Source organism: Borostomias antarcticus (assembly GCF_949987555.1).
Source record: "Borostomias antarcticus genome assembly, chromosome: 14".
In the NCBI taxonomy this organism is placed as follows: domain Eukaryota; kingdom Metazoa; phylum Chordata; class Actinopteri; order Stomiiformes; family Stomiidae; genus Borostomias; species Borostomias antarcticus.
Genome location: NC_140247.1, coordinates 23,733,933 through 23,750,520, shown reverse-complemented (window position 1 = coordinate 23,750,520; position 16,588 = coordinate 23,733,933). Strand labels below are relative to the sequence as shown.

General features: G+C 45.6%; 1 protein-coding gene across 1 annotated transcript; it reads right to left on the bottom strand.

Moving 5' to 3' along the window:
- Window positions 1–358: 358 nt before the first annotated feature.
- On the bottom strand, window positions 359–4,225 carry nudt22 (nudix (nucleoside diphosphate linked moiety X)-type motif 22). Its single transcript, XM_084448269.1, has 6 exons — window positions 4,106–4,225; window positions 3,147–3,960; window positions 2,282–2,383; window positions 1,554–1,651; window positions 914–1,007; window positions 359–503 (listed from the first exon to the last, which is right to left on the bottom strand). The coding sequence occupies exons 1-6, from the start codon at window positions 4,192–4,194 to the stop codon at window positions 366–368; spliced, it is 1,335 nt and encodes a 444-aa protein (XP_084304395.1). The 5' UTR covers window positions 4,195–4,225; the 3' UTR covers window positions 359–365.
- Between the last annotated feature and the right edge of the window lie 12,363 nt (window positions 4,226–16,588).

The window sequence follows — 16,588 nt, the reverse complement described above, 5'->3', positions numbered from 1 at the left end:
TCTATAGTTGTGTGTTTATGTTTTCCTAACCTTCAAACTGAACCTTGAGCTCAGTTGCGATGACACACAGATTGCGGAACAAGAAGCCTGAAGTGAAGAGATGCAGATTGTATTGTTTTATACTGTTTATTTGTTTACTGTTTATTTATACTCCAGTGTTGTTTTTGCATCTTGTTTGTGATATCCAATAAAACATTCATATTCACATTTCTCACAACTGTTTTAAAAAGCATTGATATAGTATTAGTCTCCAGGCCTCAAATAATAATCTTTGGAAAAATTATACTCACATCTGTTCAACACAAGCTTTGGTGGCACAACCATAGCACTGGTGAGAAAACAGTCTTTCCTTTCAGTACATCATGTCAATACCTTGCTGGACTGTGTTTGTCTGACGGGTCATACTGGTCAGGCAGCACCAGTTGATAGAGAACCACTGCACCCTTGGCAGAAGGACACAATTCTGACCAGAGGGGCGAGCTCTTGTCCAGCTGCTGCAACTCCTTGAAAATGCAGTGGCAAGTTTTTAACAGGCACTCATAGAAATTGTACTGTATTCCTCTACACATCGTATTTCATTTGTATACAATTGTTTTGTTTGTTTTGTTGTTCTTTGTACATGCTATATTCTTCATACCCCTCTTGCTGCCCAAGAGGTTATGTAAGAGTTAGTGTTACTGTAAGAGTTAGTGTTACTGTAAGAGTTAGTGTTCTATAAGAGTTAGTGTTACTGTAAGAGTTAGTGTTACTATAAGAGTTAGTGTTACTATAAGAGTTAGTGTTACTGTAAGAGTTAGTGTTACTATAAGAGTTAGTGTTACTATAAGAGTTAGTGTTACTGTAAGAGTTAGTGTAACTGTAAGAGTTAGTGTTACTGTAAGAGTTAGTGTTACTGTAATGAGTGAGTCCTTACTGTTTGGCTCAGGAACACGATGTCAGTGGACTCGTGGGCCTCTGGCCCTCCTCTCCAGTACAGCTCTCTGACTTCTGCAGAGCTCAGCGAACAGCTGGGAACAAACATCACAAACGCTTATATACTATTATTAGTAGTAGTAGTAGTGCTTTAGTATCCGTCCCGATTGTCCTGTTATTGCCTATACGATAATAACAGACAAGAACAATCGACTGCCTATACGATAAACAATAACAATCGACTGCCTATACGATAAACAATAACAATCGACTGCCTATACGATAAACAATAACAATTGACTCTTGCCTACAATAGACAAAAACTGACTGCACACCCTTTATACTTCAATGCCATTTAATTGCACTGCCTACATCATGGACAAAGGCACAGACATCCATGATCGGATGGGATAAGTAGATGAGGATGATACTGATAGACTGATAGACTACAGATAGTAAATTGCCAGTTAGGGAACCTTTCAATGATTAGCTGAGTACCTGGACTGGAATGAAGAATTGATTAGTACTGATAAGATACTGGACAAGCGATGACAAGAATCCCAATGTACCTGAACTTGTTACACATGGCAAATAAACTTTCTATTCTTGTCAAGATATCTTATCTCCTTTCCCGGTAGTACCTGATGTAGAACTCTGCGCTGGGTCTGCCTGAGCTGGTATGGTTCAGAGCTACCCCCAGGAGCACTGGCTCCCCCAGGGAACACAGAGGAACATTCACCTGCAGGGAGGGAGGGAGAAAGGGAGGGAGAGAGGGAAGGAGGGAGGGAGGGAGAGGGAAGGAGAAAGGGAGGGAGGGAGGAAATTTCAAAAGTTGAACGCGATGGCTTTAAAACATATTTTTAAATTGTTCCCTCGTTGCGCTGACAAACTCGCCCCAGTTAGCTTCAAATCATTTTTAGTAGTTTTTATTTTATATTATTGTCGTTTGAATCTGTTGAACTCCTGCGCTATATTCTGTTATCCACCTACGCTAGATTCTCTACCCAGCATTCAACGGATACCATGCAAACCGGAAGAAGACAGACCGTTGGCGTAGGCTGTGCAAAGAGGTTTAAAATGAAAATAATAACTACTGAAAATTATTTGAAACTAACCGAGGCGAGTTTGTCAGCGCGACGAGGGAACAATTAAAAAAAAAAGTTTTAAAGCCATCACGTTCAACTTTTGAAATGAAGTAAAACGCAAAAATGCAAATATCTTTTAAAGTGAGCTTTACGTCGGAAAATGGATTGCGGTAATGTGATATACGCTGGGTGACTAGTTTAAGGAGATCAAATCATATTTAGACAGGTATGGTCGTTAATAAAAGTCGTAAATAAAAGTATAAAGAAAAGATTTAGTGTCTCACTTCATCTCTGATCTCCGCACACACAGAGCAGAACAGCTCTTTCACCACCGCTTCCTGTCTGGTCTGCAGCAGTGCCATCGTGATCTGGTCCCCAGACACCGCCTGCATGGAAGAGAAGGAACAGAAGGGCCTGCTCCTTAACCTCACAGTCACAACTAGAGGTCAACCAATAGTGGATTTTTAAAGGCCGATATAATAATAGTCTGGAGCAGGAAAAAGGCGATAGACGATTAATCAGCCGCTAGCAAAATACATATATAAAATGCCACTGTCAAATAAATTAAATACGTAAATAAATAAAGCTGGATCATCAAACTCAAAGTGGGCTGAAAGGCGAAGAGTAATGAAAACGTAGGGGAGTCATGTTTCCTGCCTTAATGGCGCGTTCCAGGCAACCCGTAACTCGTGTTTTTCCGACCTCCTACACGTACACCTCCTACATGCTCTGGAATGGCAGTCAAACCCGTAACTTCCCACCCGTGAACTCGTACAGATCGATGTACTCCCAGTTGCCGGGTGGGAAGTTACGGGTTTGACTGCCATTCCAGAGCATTTTCACGTGTAGGAGGTCGGAAAAACACGAGTTACGGGTTGCCTGGAACGCGCCATAAGCCTCTACTACCAGCACACACACCTGTCCTCTGTCACCTGTTAGGCCTACAGTATATGCCCAACAATGTATTTCCTTCACTATTAATTTTCTCTATGAATGATTGTGTTTTGCTGAGGAGAATCTCTAAGAATGTCTTCCTCACACCCAAGAGTAGAAGTCTATATCAGAGAGTAGTAGGCTATATCCAGGACATTTAGTTAATATCTCCATTTTCTTTATATTTGTCTTCAATCATCCATCTCTCTCTCCTACCTTTGGTTCGGGGTGCCCCCCAGGGACGTCCAGGAGCCCCCCCGCCTCCGCCACCCGCTGGCTCCTCCTGATCAGCACCACCTGTCCGTCACACGTGCACAAGACTCCGCCCACCCCAAGAGGCTGGGCCAATAGCGCCAGGGGGTCTCCGTACTCCGCCTCCCCGCGTCTGCACAGTTCCCCCACCGCCGGACACCAATTAGTGCCCAGGAAGTCCTTGTAACAGGTCAGCCCCAGCCGGAGGGTCAGGACAGGAGCCTCGTCTCTTCCGGGGAAGGGTTGCTGCTGGGTCTGGGCCTCCAGCGTCCTACATACCGCTGGTTCTCCTGGTACACAGCAGTCTTTGGTTGGGGGGGATGTTTGGCTGTCTCTGGCGTTGACCAATGTGGTGTTCTTCACTCCACAGCTAAAGCTTCCATCTCTGTGTCCTGATTGGTTAACGCAGTCTCTGTGTCCTGATTGGTTAACGCTGTCTCTTGCAATTCCACAGTTAGAGCTCCATTGGGCATCACAGATAGGAAGTATGGCCGCACCCCCGTCTGTGTCACGCAAACACTGTTCCTCCCTCCGGGTGCAACAATTCCCACGATCTGCACACCCAGACCCTTCTTTGCGGGGACTGGGGGGTAGCTGGGGGCATTTAGGCTGGGGTGAGGCAGGGCTGAAGGAGGAGAGAGTGGATGGGGGCGAGGTCAAGGTGAAAGAGTGCAGTCTGAATTTGGCCCCGTTGAAAAGCCAAGGATCCTTGGTCACCCTCTCTGTCCACGCCTCCTCTATCTGCTGCTCCAGAGTGGGGTCTGTCTGGCGGTTGAACCTACAGTAGGGAGGTGGAGGAAGAGGAGAGGAAAAGATAATAAAAGTTGACATTAAGAAAGAGTCTCTGAGGCAGGCTGAGTTATGGGCATCACACATTGCGATCTTATTACTTTATTGTACAGTGAAACAAAATGTAATATCACCTTTCAGAGAGCTCCACTTGCACTTGTGATTCCACAAGTCCTCTCCAACCAGTACAGTGAAACAGAACAGACACCTCGGGATCCATCATACAGTCTGCTAGAAGTAACTGCCTTGTTTGCCTTCACTCCACTGTAAGCGTTTTTATCTTGACAGGCATAGCGACCACGATTTCAACCTGGAAGTACACGTGATTTGAGAGCAAAGTACGGAGTTGACGCAATGGAGCAAAGTCGGTTTTATCCCAGGAGGTTATATTAGCATTGGCATACAGGAGTAGCATACGGAAGCTAGACTAGGTACATTAATCTAGCTAGCACAGTATAGATAGCTGCTAGCCTACTAAACTGTTTAACATAAACTGGGCAGATTGATGATCTTACCATGCCCCCTGAAACAAACTATTGAGCTAATGAGCTCCAGTTTTTAATCGAGTGGATGTCACATCAAGAGCATCTTTTCAAATGCTGGCGCTGCTTCCAGGAGCAGAAGTTTGTTTGGAAATGATCCCAAGAACGGAAGTCCCGCCCCTTAACCAACTCTACAGGAAACGGCAGCTGGTGAACTAGTAAAACCAAAGAGGATAATAGCAACAATAATAATAATAATAATAATAATAATAATAATAATAATAATAATAATAATAATAATGAGATACATATCTCAACATTCACAAAAGGCGCATGCTTGGTTTGCCATGCGCCAGGAAACTCAAAGAAGAAGGAACATGCAAACTTACGGAAGAGCATTAGGGCCAACAACTGAGTTTATTATTTTTTTTAAGCTTCTGAGTTTAAAGTCAGAATTTCTGACTTAAAAGTCAGAATTTCTGAGAAAAAAGGCAGAAATAACTTCTGAGATTAAAGTCAGAATTTCTGAGATTAAAGTCAGAATTTCTGAGATTAAAGTCAGAATTTCTGAGATTAGAGTCAGAATTTCTGAGAAAAAAACTCGGAATTTCTGAGAAAAAAAGTCAGAAATAACTTCTGAGAAAAAAAGTCAGAATTTCTGACTTTAAACTCAGAAGCTTAAAAAAAAAAAATCTCTGCTGTTGGCCTTAATGCTCTTCCGTACAAACTAGCTACATGTAGAAAATTCTGAGCAAAAAAAAAAAGACATGAGTGATGAGGTCTGATCATCTTTGTAGGCTGGACTACATTGTCGGGTGTAGTCCAAAATCCCTATAGGAGAAATGAATGGGATTTGTGAAAAATGCTGAAAAAGGTTACTGTAGCAGAGACTTGTAGAAGGTTACGTTTTGCTCTAAAAGTTAAAATACATAATTGATGATGGGTTATGGAGAATTGTGAAGCCCGTAGTTGCTTCTGATGTCGATGTTGTTACTAGGCTATAGGCTATGCTAATTGAATTGGACTAGCGCATGAGTCAAATGTCTTTATGATGTGCCGCCACTATTGATGCTGAGCTAGCATGTGAAGTTTGCATAGTATTAGCTAAATCTGTCTATGGGGGAAAAAACCTCAGCAGATATTAATCTTAGGCTGAGCTAGCAGTTTTGTGTTTATATGTATGGTATTTATTCTGTTTCAGTCAGACAAGCAAACATCACCTACAGCAACATTTCCGACATATTTTTGCATGTGTTCATGGCATTTTCACACAGGTAAGTTATAATCAAAACGCATCACTGTTATGTAGCCTACCGCTAGCTCCACATACATTTGCTCAGTTTTTAGTTTTTGTGCGTGGGTGTAAGCCAGCGCACCAATGATAGCAAATGTCCGGTTGTCACTCCCTCCCTGGCTTCCTCCTTGGCTTCCTCCGTCCCGTTGTTGACCTGCAGTTCTATGTTGCTACCACAAGAGGCGGTCCCAAAACCTGCAGTTCTATGTTGCTACCACAAGAGGCAGTGGTCCCAAAACCTGCAGTTCTATGTTGCTACCACAAGAGGCAGATGGCCACGGGAGGGCAGCAACAGGCTTAGATAGACTGTGTTCCTTGTTCAGTTTCAGCAATTCAATGAGTATTTAAAGCAGCCCAATGTAGGATGTGTTATTTTTGTGATTTGGTTCCCCCTACAGGTTCACCTTTTCACAACCGTCGTAAAATTGTTCAGTACAGCTGCACGCCTGCATTTGTGAAACCAGTCCCCAAACACCCACATGAGAAAACAGTTGATAGCTGGAATAAAAGGGCCTAGTTAGTATATATTCCTAGATATAATGTATCTATCTATGTCATATATCTATGACATAGCAAGCTAGCTAGCCTATATTAGGCTAGCTAACAGTAGTACAGTACTTACAGTACAAGTTCAACAGCAAAGAGGCCAGCTCTGCGTCAGTCTTGCAGCCTTTCACTGTGAAGCTCCCGCCTGCAAGTAAAAGCCAGTTAGCTAGTTTGGCTTCTGGCTTGGTCTCTTTCTCTTTTTTGGGTCTGTCTCTTTCTGTGATGTTCCTCTTTGGTCTTTTCGCCTCCACCATGATGTGTATAATACTGTGATTTGAGAATTTCTACTATTATTTTAGCAATAGCCAGCGGAGGTTGGTGTGTGAAGTAATGCCGTAAAGCGTTACGGATTTTCCGCGAAAATAGCGGCCCGCTACACCAAACGTATTATTTCAAGAAGAAGCATTTTGGAGGAGGAGTGGGAACAAAAGAGGCAACATTCTGCCTATTACCAGACAGTGTACCATCAAAATGATTTTGAAGCTGTTATTTTAAGGTTAAAAAACTATATTGAGCTGCTTTAAGTTAGGCTATTTAGTTTATTATTCACCTTATTCCGCCCCGCCCACTTTTAGTTCGCCTCTTCCGCATTTTGTCATTCGACTTCCGCTAAACCGTCACTGTCAACATCCGGTAAACTTTCGCTAGCTAGTTAGAAAACTGTATCTAAGAAATACAAACACATCTAATGTTTTAAAATTGGAGCACACCGAAAACCAGATAAGAATGTCAGATGGTCTAGTATTGTCCCATCTGTCGTCAGTTTTAATGTGGGTAGACGATATGCAGAAGTGGCCAGAGGTTACGTACGGGGACATATTGAACTACTTCGTACTGTCTTTTATTGTTTATTGACAATAGAAAAAAATAAGACATCAGATGATTACATCACAGTGTAAAAACACTGAATGATTGAATGATGACAAGGATAACACAATAAAAAATATGTTTCATGATAATTAGTGAATATTGCAAAGTTTGTTTGTGTTGTTCACATAATAATGAGTATATTCACATCTACAAGATGGCGCACGCTCTGCTGACTGTACTCGACGATGTACTTTTGTCCCTTGGGGACATTTAAGTCTAAATGTAAAGTGTATTGACATACCCACAGCTTCTGAACTGATGACCATCTGTAAGTATCTTGTCAAATCTCTGGTACAGTAGAGCAAGGTAAGTGAATGGAGTTCAGCCCAGGTAAGCTGTGTAAGTATATGGAAAAGGTAAATATCTAAATAATCTAAATGCAAAAATCTTAATATCTAATAAATCAAAATACGTTTGGTCTCAGGTGGAAAATGCAGTGTCCAGTGGGCTAACTGGCATTGCCTACACCGATGAGCAGCGGCTCTGTGTGGGGACCCAGAGCAACCTTGCCCCGAAGCGGTTGAACGACATCACCTTTTCCCGCCACTGTGCTGCTGATGCCAGAAGTAAGGCCCACCCATGTTCCTCTGCCTCCCACTCCCACATTCTACACCCAGGATGAGCTGAGAGAAGGTCTCAAACATCGGAAACTGCCCATGTCAAGCCTTCTGCACAAGTGTGTATGTGTGAATGCTGCACAGCAACAGGAGCCAGAACAGCCTGAACCCTCACCACATGCTGACCATGATGGCACCAACGCCTGCCAGAGATGTATGTTGTTCTACAACACTTTTGTGGCCATTGATCCCAACAAATGCGCAGCATTGGAGCACGTAATCCTTGATCAGAGTACCTCTCACTTGTGGCATGACTCTATAAGGTGAGAATCACTGGGAGCACAGCAAAGAAGGTCCCAATCACAGCCAACCCTCAGAACTACATCAGAGAGCACCTCTACCCCAGGTTCCATGGGAATGCAGCAACTTGCGATGGTACAGAAAATGAGGCATGGGCCTCCCAGTGGCTAGAGGAATGTGGATATGCAGTCAGCCACAGAGGCACAGTCGTGTGTGCAAGTGAGCCCTGGCTGTCAGCAAGTCAGCATGGAGTTCCGAACTCGGAGGAACTGCTGGAGATCAAATGTCCTCTCCTTAGGGGTGACGAGTGTCTGGAGGACCTGATCAGAAGCCAGAAGTACGATGTGAAGATGGTGGAGGGGAGGCCTCAGCTGCAGCCAAATGGTCCACGGGGCTTCTACATGCAAGTGCAGCTTGGCATGTTCTGCAAAGGGCTGAGGGCCTGTAAGCTGTTGATCTGGGCTCCATCACAGCAAGTGTTGCTACAAGTCCCATACAATGGGGAATTATATGCCAAGACTGTAACTAGACTTAAAGCCTTTTATTTTAAGTATATGCTCCCTCATGTGTCAGATGAGTATCAAGCAGTCCGTCACCTACTGAACTGTCTCTTTTCTCTCTCAGGAGTCAACATTAACAAGAAGTCAACATTGTTGTGCCCCGTTTCCCCTGCACTTCACCATGTCTGCCCCCTTGTGTCTGCATGTATGTATCACATGACCCCTCCTCTCTGTGTCTTGTCATAGTCAATCAATGTTTGATGTTTTTTGGACTGGGGTGTAAATAATTAGGACTTCAGACAGGATAGTTAACTGTTTTAAATCAGTTGTAAAATACATCTGTGCATTTTTAGTAAATGCTAGCTGTATAACATGTTGTAGGAAGTGAAGTGTGATTTTGGGAGCCTCCTCCTGCTGCTCATGTACAGATTGTATTTCATTATTGAATGTAATAAACCAATCACAAGGTTAAATAGCTCACATTGTATTGAATTTATGGACAGAAGTGGAGCATGTCTTCCACACTTAAAACATTAAAAACAGTCTGCTGGAGTGAGAGGAGCAGGGAGGTCTGCTGGAGTGAGAGGAGCAGGGAGGTCTGCTGGAGTGAGAGGAGCAGGGAGGTCTGCTGGAGTGGGAGGAGCAGGGCAGTCTGCTGGAGTGGGAGGAGCAGGGCAGTCTGCTGGAGTGAGAGGAGCAGGGAGGTCTGCTGGAGTGAGAGGAGCAGGGTAGTCTGCTGGAGGGAGAGGAGCAGGGAGGTCTGCTGGAGGGAGAGGAGCAGGGAGGTCTGCTGGAGGGAGAGGAGCAGGGAGGTCTGCTGGAGGGAGAGGAGCAGGGCAGTCTGCTGGAGTGGGAGGAGCAGGGAGGTCTGCTGGAGTGGGAGGAGCAGGGCGGTCTGCTGGAGGGAGAGGAGCAGGGCAGTCTGCAGCCAGGGATGGAGCAAAGTCACTGTCTTTGAATGTGGCCAGTGGCCCTATTAATAGGTCATATCCCCATGCACTGGAAGCCTGCCTGGATATAAGTTGTAGTTGTCGCCATTGGAAGGGCACTCCTGACGAGGGCTGGAAGATTGTAGATCGTCATGGTCATTCCAGGATGGGTTCTCATCCAAATGTCAGCAGATGTGTTGAATGCTCGCTTGAATGGACCAAAGACACTTCTGTCCAATGGCTGCAACTTGTGCGTGCAGTGAGGTGGGAATGTAAGGAGGACGTTTCCATTCTTCCTGCAAAACTCAATTCCCTCAATGGACAAGTGGGATCCGTGGTTGTCCAGCAAGAGAAGGACCTTGTTCTCAGGAGATGATTTGGTGTGGGTGTGGAAGTGCTGGAGAACATTTAAAAAAAATCTTCCTCCTGCATCCACCCTTGCCCGTTGGCTGCTCCAATACACCCTGTGGGTCCATCCCTGATGAAGTGGGGTTTAAACTGTTTGCGGGGAAAAATAAAAAAAAGGGTGGGATGGAGTTACCCAAAGTATTCACCGCACATGCCGTGGTGATGAGAGCCCCACGCTCCCCTGATGTCACTGCACCGATCTGCTTCATTCCTTTCTTTGCCACCACTTTTACAAGAGCTTGAACAGTGGTGACCCCAGTGTCATCCATATTCCAAATGGATCTGGCATCAAACTTGTGTTTGTCCAGCACACAAGAGAGGTTGTCGAAGAAGCTAGCCACATTTGTTTTATTAAAACTTGCTCTGGCGAGGCTTGTGGCCTGTGGGCTTCTGACAGAGAGTGACTGGTGCCTCTTCATAAAGCCACCGAACCAATCTTTCCCTGCCATTTCAACAGTGTTCCAGGATGGTGAGTACCAGATGTTGTACTGTTCTTCAAGTTGAAATGCAAGCTTGCATACCTAAAAGAAAATGCAATAAATGTAATTATGTAGCCTATTCTAAGTGAAAATATTCAAGTGTCAACATTTTAAATTGCTTCAAATCAAATCAACTTTTATTTTTATAGTGCATTTCATACACAGAGGCAACACAATGTGCTTATCATAGTTCTACATTTCATGTTATCTTTATGTAGCTATACCGTGTGTCTGTTGATGAAGAATGTGTACCTCCATACTGTAGGTCTTGAGTCTTGAGTATACCCTCGACTACACTAGGTTGTTGCTATACACAGCTAACTTTGCACAACTAACTGTTTATTACAGTAGCTACATAACGAATCAATACAAAATTCTGTGTTTTTTCAGGTAAACCAGCATATGAAATGATAGTGTCATCCTGACTGGGTACCGTGGTACACACAGAAGTCAAAGCAACGCACACTGAGTTGTTTAATCAGAGGACAAAGAGACAGCAAGCTCTCACAGAACAACATTGTAACTGTAGCTGACCAGAGGTCAGAGATGGACGAAGCTGGACCACCAGATGTGACCTCCAGCACTCTCTGGATCGGTTCGCAGCCGAGTGTGAAGCGGCTGAGATGAAAATCAGCACCTCCAAAGGCGATGGTTCTCAGCAGTAAACCGGTGGATTGTCCACTCCAAGTAGGGAATGAGTCCCAAGTTCACTCACCCCACGTGAAGGAGTTCAAGTATCTGGGGGTCTTGTTCACGAGTGAGGGAACCATGGAGAGGGAGTTTGGCCGGAGAATCGGAGCAGCAGGAGCGGTTCTGCAATCGCTTTACCGCACTGTTGTGACGAAAAGAGAGCCGAGACAAAAGGCAAAGCTCTCGATCTACCGGTCTATCTTCGTTCCTACTCTCACCATGGTCCTGACTAGGGGCGTAAATACAGACAGTGCAGGCAGTGCGGTTGCACTGGGGCCCGTGGAGTGAGAGGGCCCAAAAAGATTCCAGCTACAGTTGGTTGATTAGTCGACTTGTTGATTTGATTTTGTTGTTGTTGATTTGGTTTTGTCTGTTTGTTACCACGTCTCAGAGCGCTATCCGTGGTTCTGATAGCTTTCTCTATGAATCTCTACTTTGCTAATACAATACGTACCTAATTCAACTGTAAAATGCGTCATATCGTCAGTAAAATATATACATTTACATATCCCTAATGGTGTGTGTGTATTCATAACTAGTAAGTCGCACTTGCACTGGGGCCTATCGTAACTACGTTACGCCACTGGTTATGACTGAAAGAACAAGATCAAGGATACAAGTGGCTGAGATGAGTTTGCTGGCGTGGCTGATGTCTCCCTTAGAGATCGGGTGAAAAGCTCAGTCATCCAAGAGAGACTCGGAGTAGAGCTGCTGCTACTTTGCATCGAAAGGAGTGAAGTAGTTTTGTGCTGCTATAGACAGAATTCACCATTGCTAATGTAGACTTCACCTTTGAATTGCACTCAGCTGACCTGTATTAGACCACAGTGTGTATATGTAAATAGATACACTGAACTCTGACCTAATTGGGAAGTTTCCTGGCAGCATTTATACTGACCAGTCAGCAGTAAACAGTTGACCTTGCACAACAACAACAGGTGCAAAGATCGGGTAATCAAACCAGATACGCGATAATTTAGAATGAATGAACTTAGAATCTAATCTTGACCTGGCTGTGTGACCAGATTACCATATCTAGCACGATTGCATTCTTCCATAACTTAATACCCACACCTGATCTGTCTTATGCCATTGTTGTGTTGTTATTATAGTACATAATATTGGTTCCGCCCTATGTTGTTGTACCCGGACCGGGACCTGACATGAGGTCCAGAGTGCCTGGAAGTAAGGGATGAGCAACTTGTGATTAAAAGCCAGCTCAGAAACCCAGCCTGTTTATTACTAGTTAGGAACACTGGAAATAACAAACATAACATGGTGTCAGATAATGGGACTGGCAACGCGGAGTTCATCGACTTATGAAGAAGGAATGTGCGGGATTCCAGAGGCACACATCTGCGCACTGCTAGCAAGAGGAGCGTCATGCGAGTATGTCTAGCGAGAGTGGAAGTGACGGTGATCAAGCTAACGTGAAGGAAAACGTTTCGAACGATCGACAAGGAGACCAAGTAAATCCTGCACCCGTAGTGTTCCCCATCATGGATAAACTCAGTCCTCCCACACCCATGCAGTTCAGTGGCAATCTTGCCGATAATTGGAAGAGATTCAAGCAGAGATGTAATATTTACTTGGCCGCGAGCGGGGCGGGGGGAGGAGATGAGAAGATAAAAGCGTCTATATTTTTGCATGTAATAGGAGAGGATGCATTGGACATTTACAACAGCTTTCAGATAGATGAGGGGAATTTAACATTGACTGAGCTAGTGAAAAAGTTCGAGGAGTACTTTGTGCCCAGTAAAAATGTCACTTTTGAGAGATATAAGTTTTTCTCTGCCGGTCAGAAAACAGGCGAGAGTTTTGATCAGTACTTAACTGAACTACTTACGTTGAGCAAGTCATGTGAATTCGGAGATTTAAGAAACTCATTAGTCAGAGATCGAATAGTATGTGGGATTCCTGATAATGGGCTTAGAGAAAGATTACTACGTGAACATGATTTGACGCTAGAGAAAACTGTTCACATGTGCAGAGCAACTGAACTAGACGAGACAATGAAAGAGCTCAAGAAGACCATACTGAAAGGGTGGCCTGTGCAAAAGCGTGATTGCCCAAGTCAGATCCAAGATTACTGGGCATGCAGATCAGAGCTCTCAGTTGCTAATGACATTGTCTTTAAAGGAAGCAGGTTTGTCATCCCGGCATCCATGCGTAAGGAAATGTTGCAGAAAGTGCATGAGGGACATTTGGGTGAGGAAAAATGTAAACGTAGAGCGCGTGAAGTAATGTACTGGCCAAGGCTCAACCAAGACATCAGCCACACCACAGCTGCATGTGAAATATGTCTCACCTACAGGTCCAAACAACAAGCAGAGCCGCTCATGCCCCACCCTGTACCTGATCGCCCGTACCAGAAGGTCGGAGTGGATTTGTTTGACTGTGACGGTAAAAGCAACATTGTAGTCACAGATTACTTCTCCAACTACCCGGAAGTTGCAACACTGCAGTCAACATCCAGCAGAACAGTCATAGCCTACCTTAAAACAGTCTTTGCGAGACATGGAGTTCCCTGTGAGGTGTTTTCAGATAACGGGCCACAGTTCTCCAGCAGCGAGTTTGCTGATTTTGCACAGGACTGGGGTTTTCACCATGCCACCTCAAGCCCTAACTACCCGAGATCCAATGGGCTCGCAGAGAGTTCAGTCAAGATCGTCAAGGCTCTCATGAAGAAGGCTCAAGATGGACAGGAGGAGTTCCAGAGGAGTCTGATGATATACAGGAGTGCCCCTTTGGAAAATGGTTTGTCCCCAGCCCAGATGCTGATGGGAAGGCGCTTACGCACTAACCTTCCTATCCATGAGAACCTGTTGACACCTGAAGGAGCGCATAAAATCAGGACAAGGAAACAAGAACAAAAAGAAAAACACAAATTGCAACATGACAAGAAGGCAAAACACTTAACAAGCCTCAAGCCAGGCGATACAATCCGTATCCTGGATCACACAAAAGACACATGGAGGCAAGGAGGATGCGTGCAAAGAGAAGTTGCACCACGCTCATACCTGATCCAGACAGACCATGGTGCAGTTCTGAGACGAAACCGCGTGGATCTGAGACCACAGGTGACGGTCCCAGAGACAGACTCTCAAAAAGGAAGCACTGGAGAACTGTTAGATGCTCCCAGGAGTGAGCAGTTTGGTCAGAGTTCTCCAGACCGCAGTGACTCTGTCATGCCAAAAGGGGGCAGCACACCCTCTGAGACCTGTTGCAGGCCTAAAAGGACTGTTAAACCTCCTGAGAGGCTTATTGCACAGTGCTAAAAACCATGTGGACTGTGGGCAAGAGACAGAGTAAAGAAAAGAGGACACTTATTGTTGAAAGTTAAGTGAAAATGAAAATGTTTGCGAAAAAAAAAAAAAAAAAGGATTGTAAAGAGATATGTGATACATATGCTTATTATTTGAATGCATAGGTTCATGTTTGAAATGCAGGTTTATTATTGGAATGCACAGATTTAAGAACAGTTAGAAACTAATGTTTTGTTATATGACTACAAGAAAAGAACAAGTTGTTTTCTTTTGAAAGAAGGGAAGATGTGTTGTTATTATAGTACATAATATTGGTTCCGCCCTATGTTGTTGTACCCGGACCGGGACCTGACATGAGGTCCAGAGTGCCTGGAAGTAAGGGATGAGCAACTTGTGATTAAAAGCCAGCTCAGAAACCCAGCCTGTTTATTACTAGTTAGGAACACTGGAAATAACAAACATAACAGGTAACAGCTGATGTTTTCTGTTATTTTGATTGGCATTTTTTAGGTAGACACAAAACGGGGTAAGGCTGGGTTTGACAAGACAAAGCAGGCTAGTAAAGATCACACTCAAGGAGCTCGACTGTACCGTTAACATTTGGTCAGAGATGGAGGGCTGGTCAGAGGTGGAGGTCTGGTCAGAGGTGGAGCGCTGGTCAGAGGTGGAGGTCTGGTCAGAGGTGGAGGTCTGGTCAGAGGTGGAGGGCTGGTCAGAGGTTGAGGTCTAGTCAGAGGTGGAGGTGGAGGTCTGGTCAGAGGTGGAGGTCTGGTCAGAGGTGGAGGTCTGGTTGGAGGTGGAGGTCTGGTCAGAGGTGGAGCGCTGGTCAGAGGTGGAGGTCAGAGGTGGAGGTCTGGTCAGAGGTGGAGGTGGAGGTCTGGTCAGAGGTGGAGGTGGAGGTCTGGTCAGAGGTGGAGGTCTGGTCAGAGGTGGAGGTGGAGGTCTGGTCAGAGGTGGAGGTCTGTTCAGAGGTGGAGCGCTGGTCAGAGGTGGAGGTCAGAGGTGGAGGTCTGGTCAGAGGTGGAGGTCTGGTCAGAGGTGGAGCGCTGGTCAGAGGTAGAGGGCTGGTCAGAGGTGGAGGTGGAGGTCTGGTCAGAGGTGGAGCGCTGGTCAGAGGTGGAGGTCTTGTCAGAGGTGGACGTCTGGTCAGAGGTGGAGCGCTGGTCAGAGGTGGAGGTCTGGTCAGAGGTGGAGGTCTGGTCAGAGGTGGAGCGCTGGTCAGAGGTGGAGGTCTGGTCAGAGGTGGAGGTCTGGTCAGAGGTGGAGGTGGAGGTCTGGTCAGAGGTGGAGGTCTGGTCAGAGGTGGAGCACTGGTCAGAAGTGGAGGTCAGAGATGGAGGTCAGAGGTGGAGGTCAGAGGTGGAGCGCTGGTCAGAGGTGGAGGTCAGAGGTGGAGCGCTGGTCAGAGGTGGAGGTCAGAGGTGGAGGTCTGGTCAGAGGTGGAGGTCAGAGGTGGAGGTCTGGTCAGAGGTGGAGGTCAGAGGTGGAGGGCTGGTCAGAGGTGGAGGTCAGAGGTGGAGGTCTGGTCAGAGGTGGAGGTCTGGTCAGAGGTGGAGGTCAGAGGTGGAGGTCTGGTCAGAGGTGGAGGGCTGAGGCTGCCCAGCCCCTAAGTCTGAAGTGCTAACAGTAACTATAGTAACAGTACTCCTATATGCTAACATGGATATCTTAATAACACTATAGCTTACAATGAGAATCAGAAACAGTTTTTATGATTAAAATCGGTTTTTATTTATTTTTAAATTGGTCAGAGGTGGAGGTCTGGTCAGAGGTGGAGGTCAGAGGTGGAGGTCTGGTCAGAGGTAGAGGGCTGGTCAGAGGTGAAGGTCTGGTCAGAGGTGAAGGTGGAGGTCTGGTCAGAGGTGGAGGTCTGGTCAGAGATGGAGGTCAGAGGTGGAGGTCTGGTCAGAGGTGGAGGTCAGAGGTGGAGCGCTGGTCAGAGGTGGAGCGCTGGTCAGAGGTGGAGGTCAGAGGTGGAGGTCTGGTCAGAGGTGGAGGTCAGAGGTGGAGGTCTGGTCAGAGGTGGAGGGCTGAGGCTGCCCAGCCCCTAAGTCTGAAGTGCTAACAGTAACTATAGTAACAGTACTCCTATATGCTAACATGGATATCTTAATAACACTATAGCTTACAATGAGAGTCAGAATCAGTTTTTATGATTAAAATCGTTTTTTATTTTATTTTTTGTTTGCCACCACCACCGCCTCCTCCTCCGAGCCAGGGAAGAGGAGAGAGAGAGAAGAGGACATCTCCCTTTCTCTCCCTGACTCTCTCTCAGTGGTCCAGAGAGAGAGAGAGA

What these genes read in the sequence shown, in the direction of transcription:
- nudt22 (XM_084448269.1), bottom strand. Translation starts at nt 4,194, where the DNA reads ATGATGGATCCCGAGGTGTCTGTTCTGTTTCACTGTACTGGTTGGAGA. An exon ending in GGGGGCACCCCGAACCAAAG is followed by an intron (nt 2,384 to 3,146) that starts GTAGGAGAGAGA and finishes TCTTCCATGCAG; the next exon opens with GCGGTGTCTGGGGACCAGAT. An exon ending in GTGCGGAGATCAGAGATGAA is followed by an intron (nt 1,652 to 2,281) that starts GTGAGACACTAA and finishes CCCTCCCTGCAG; the next exon opens with GTGAATGTTCCTCTGTGTTC.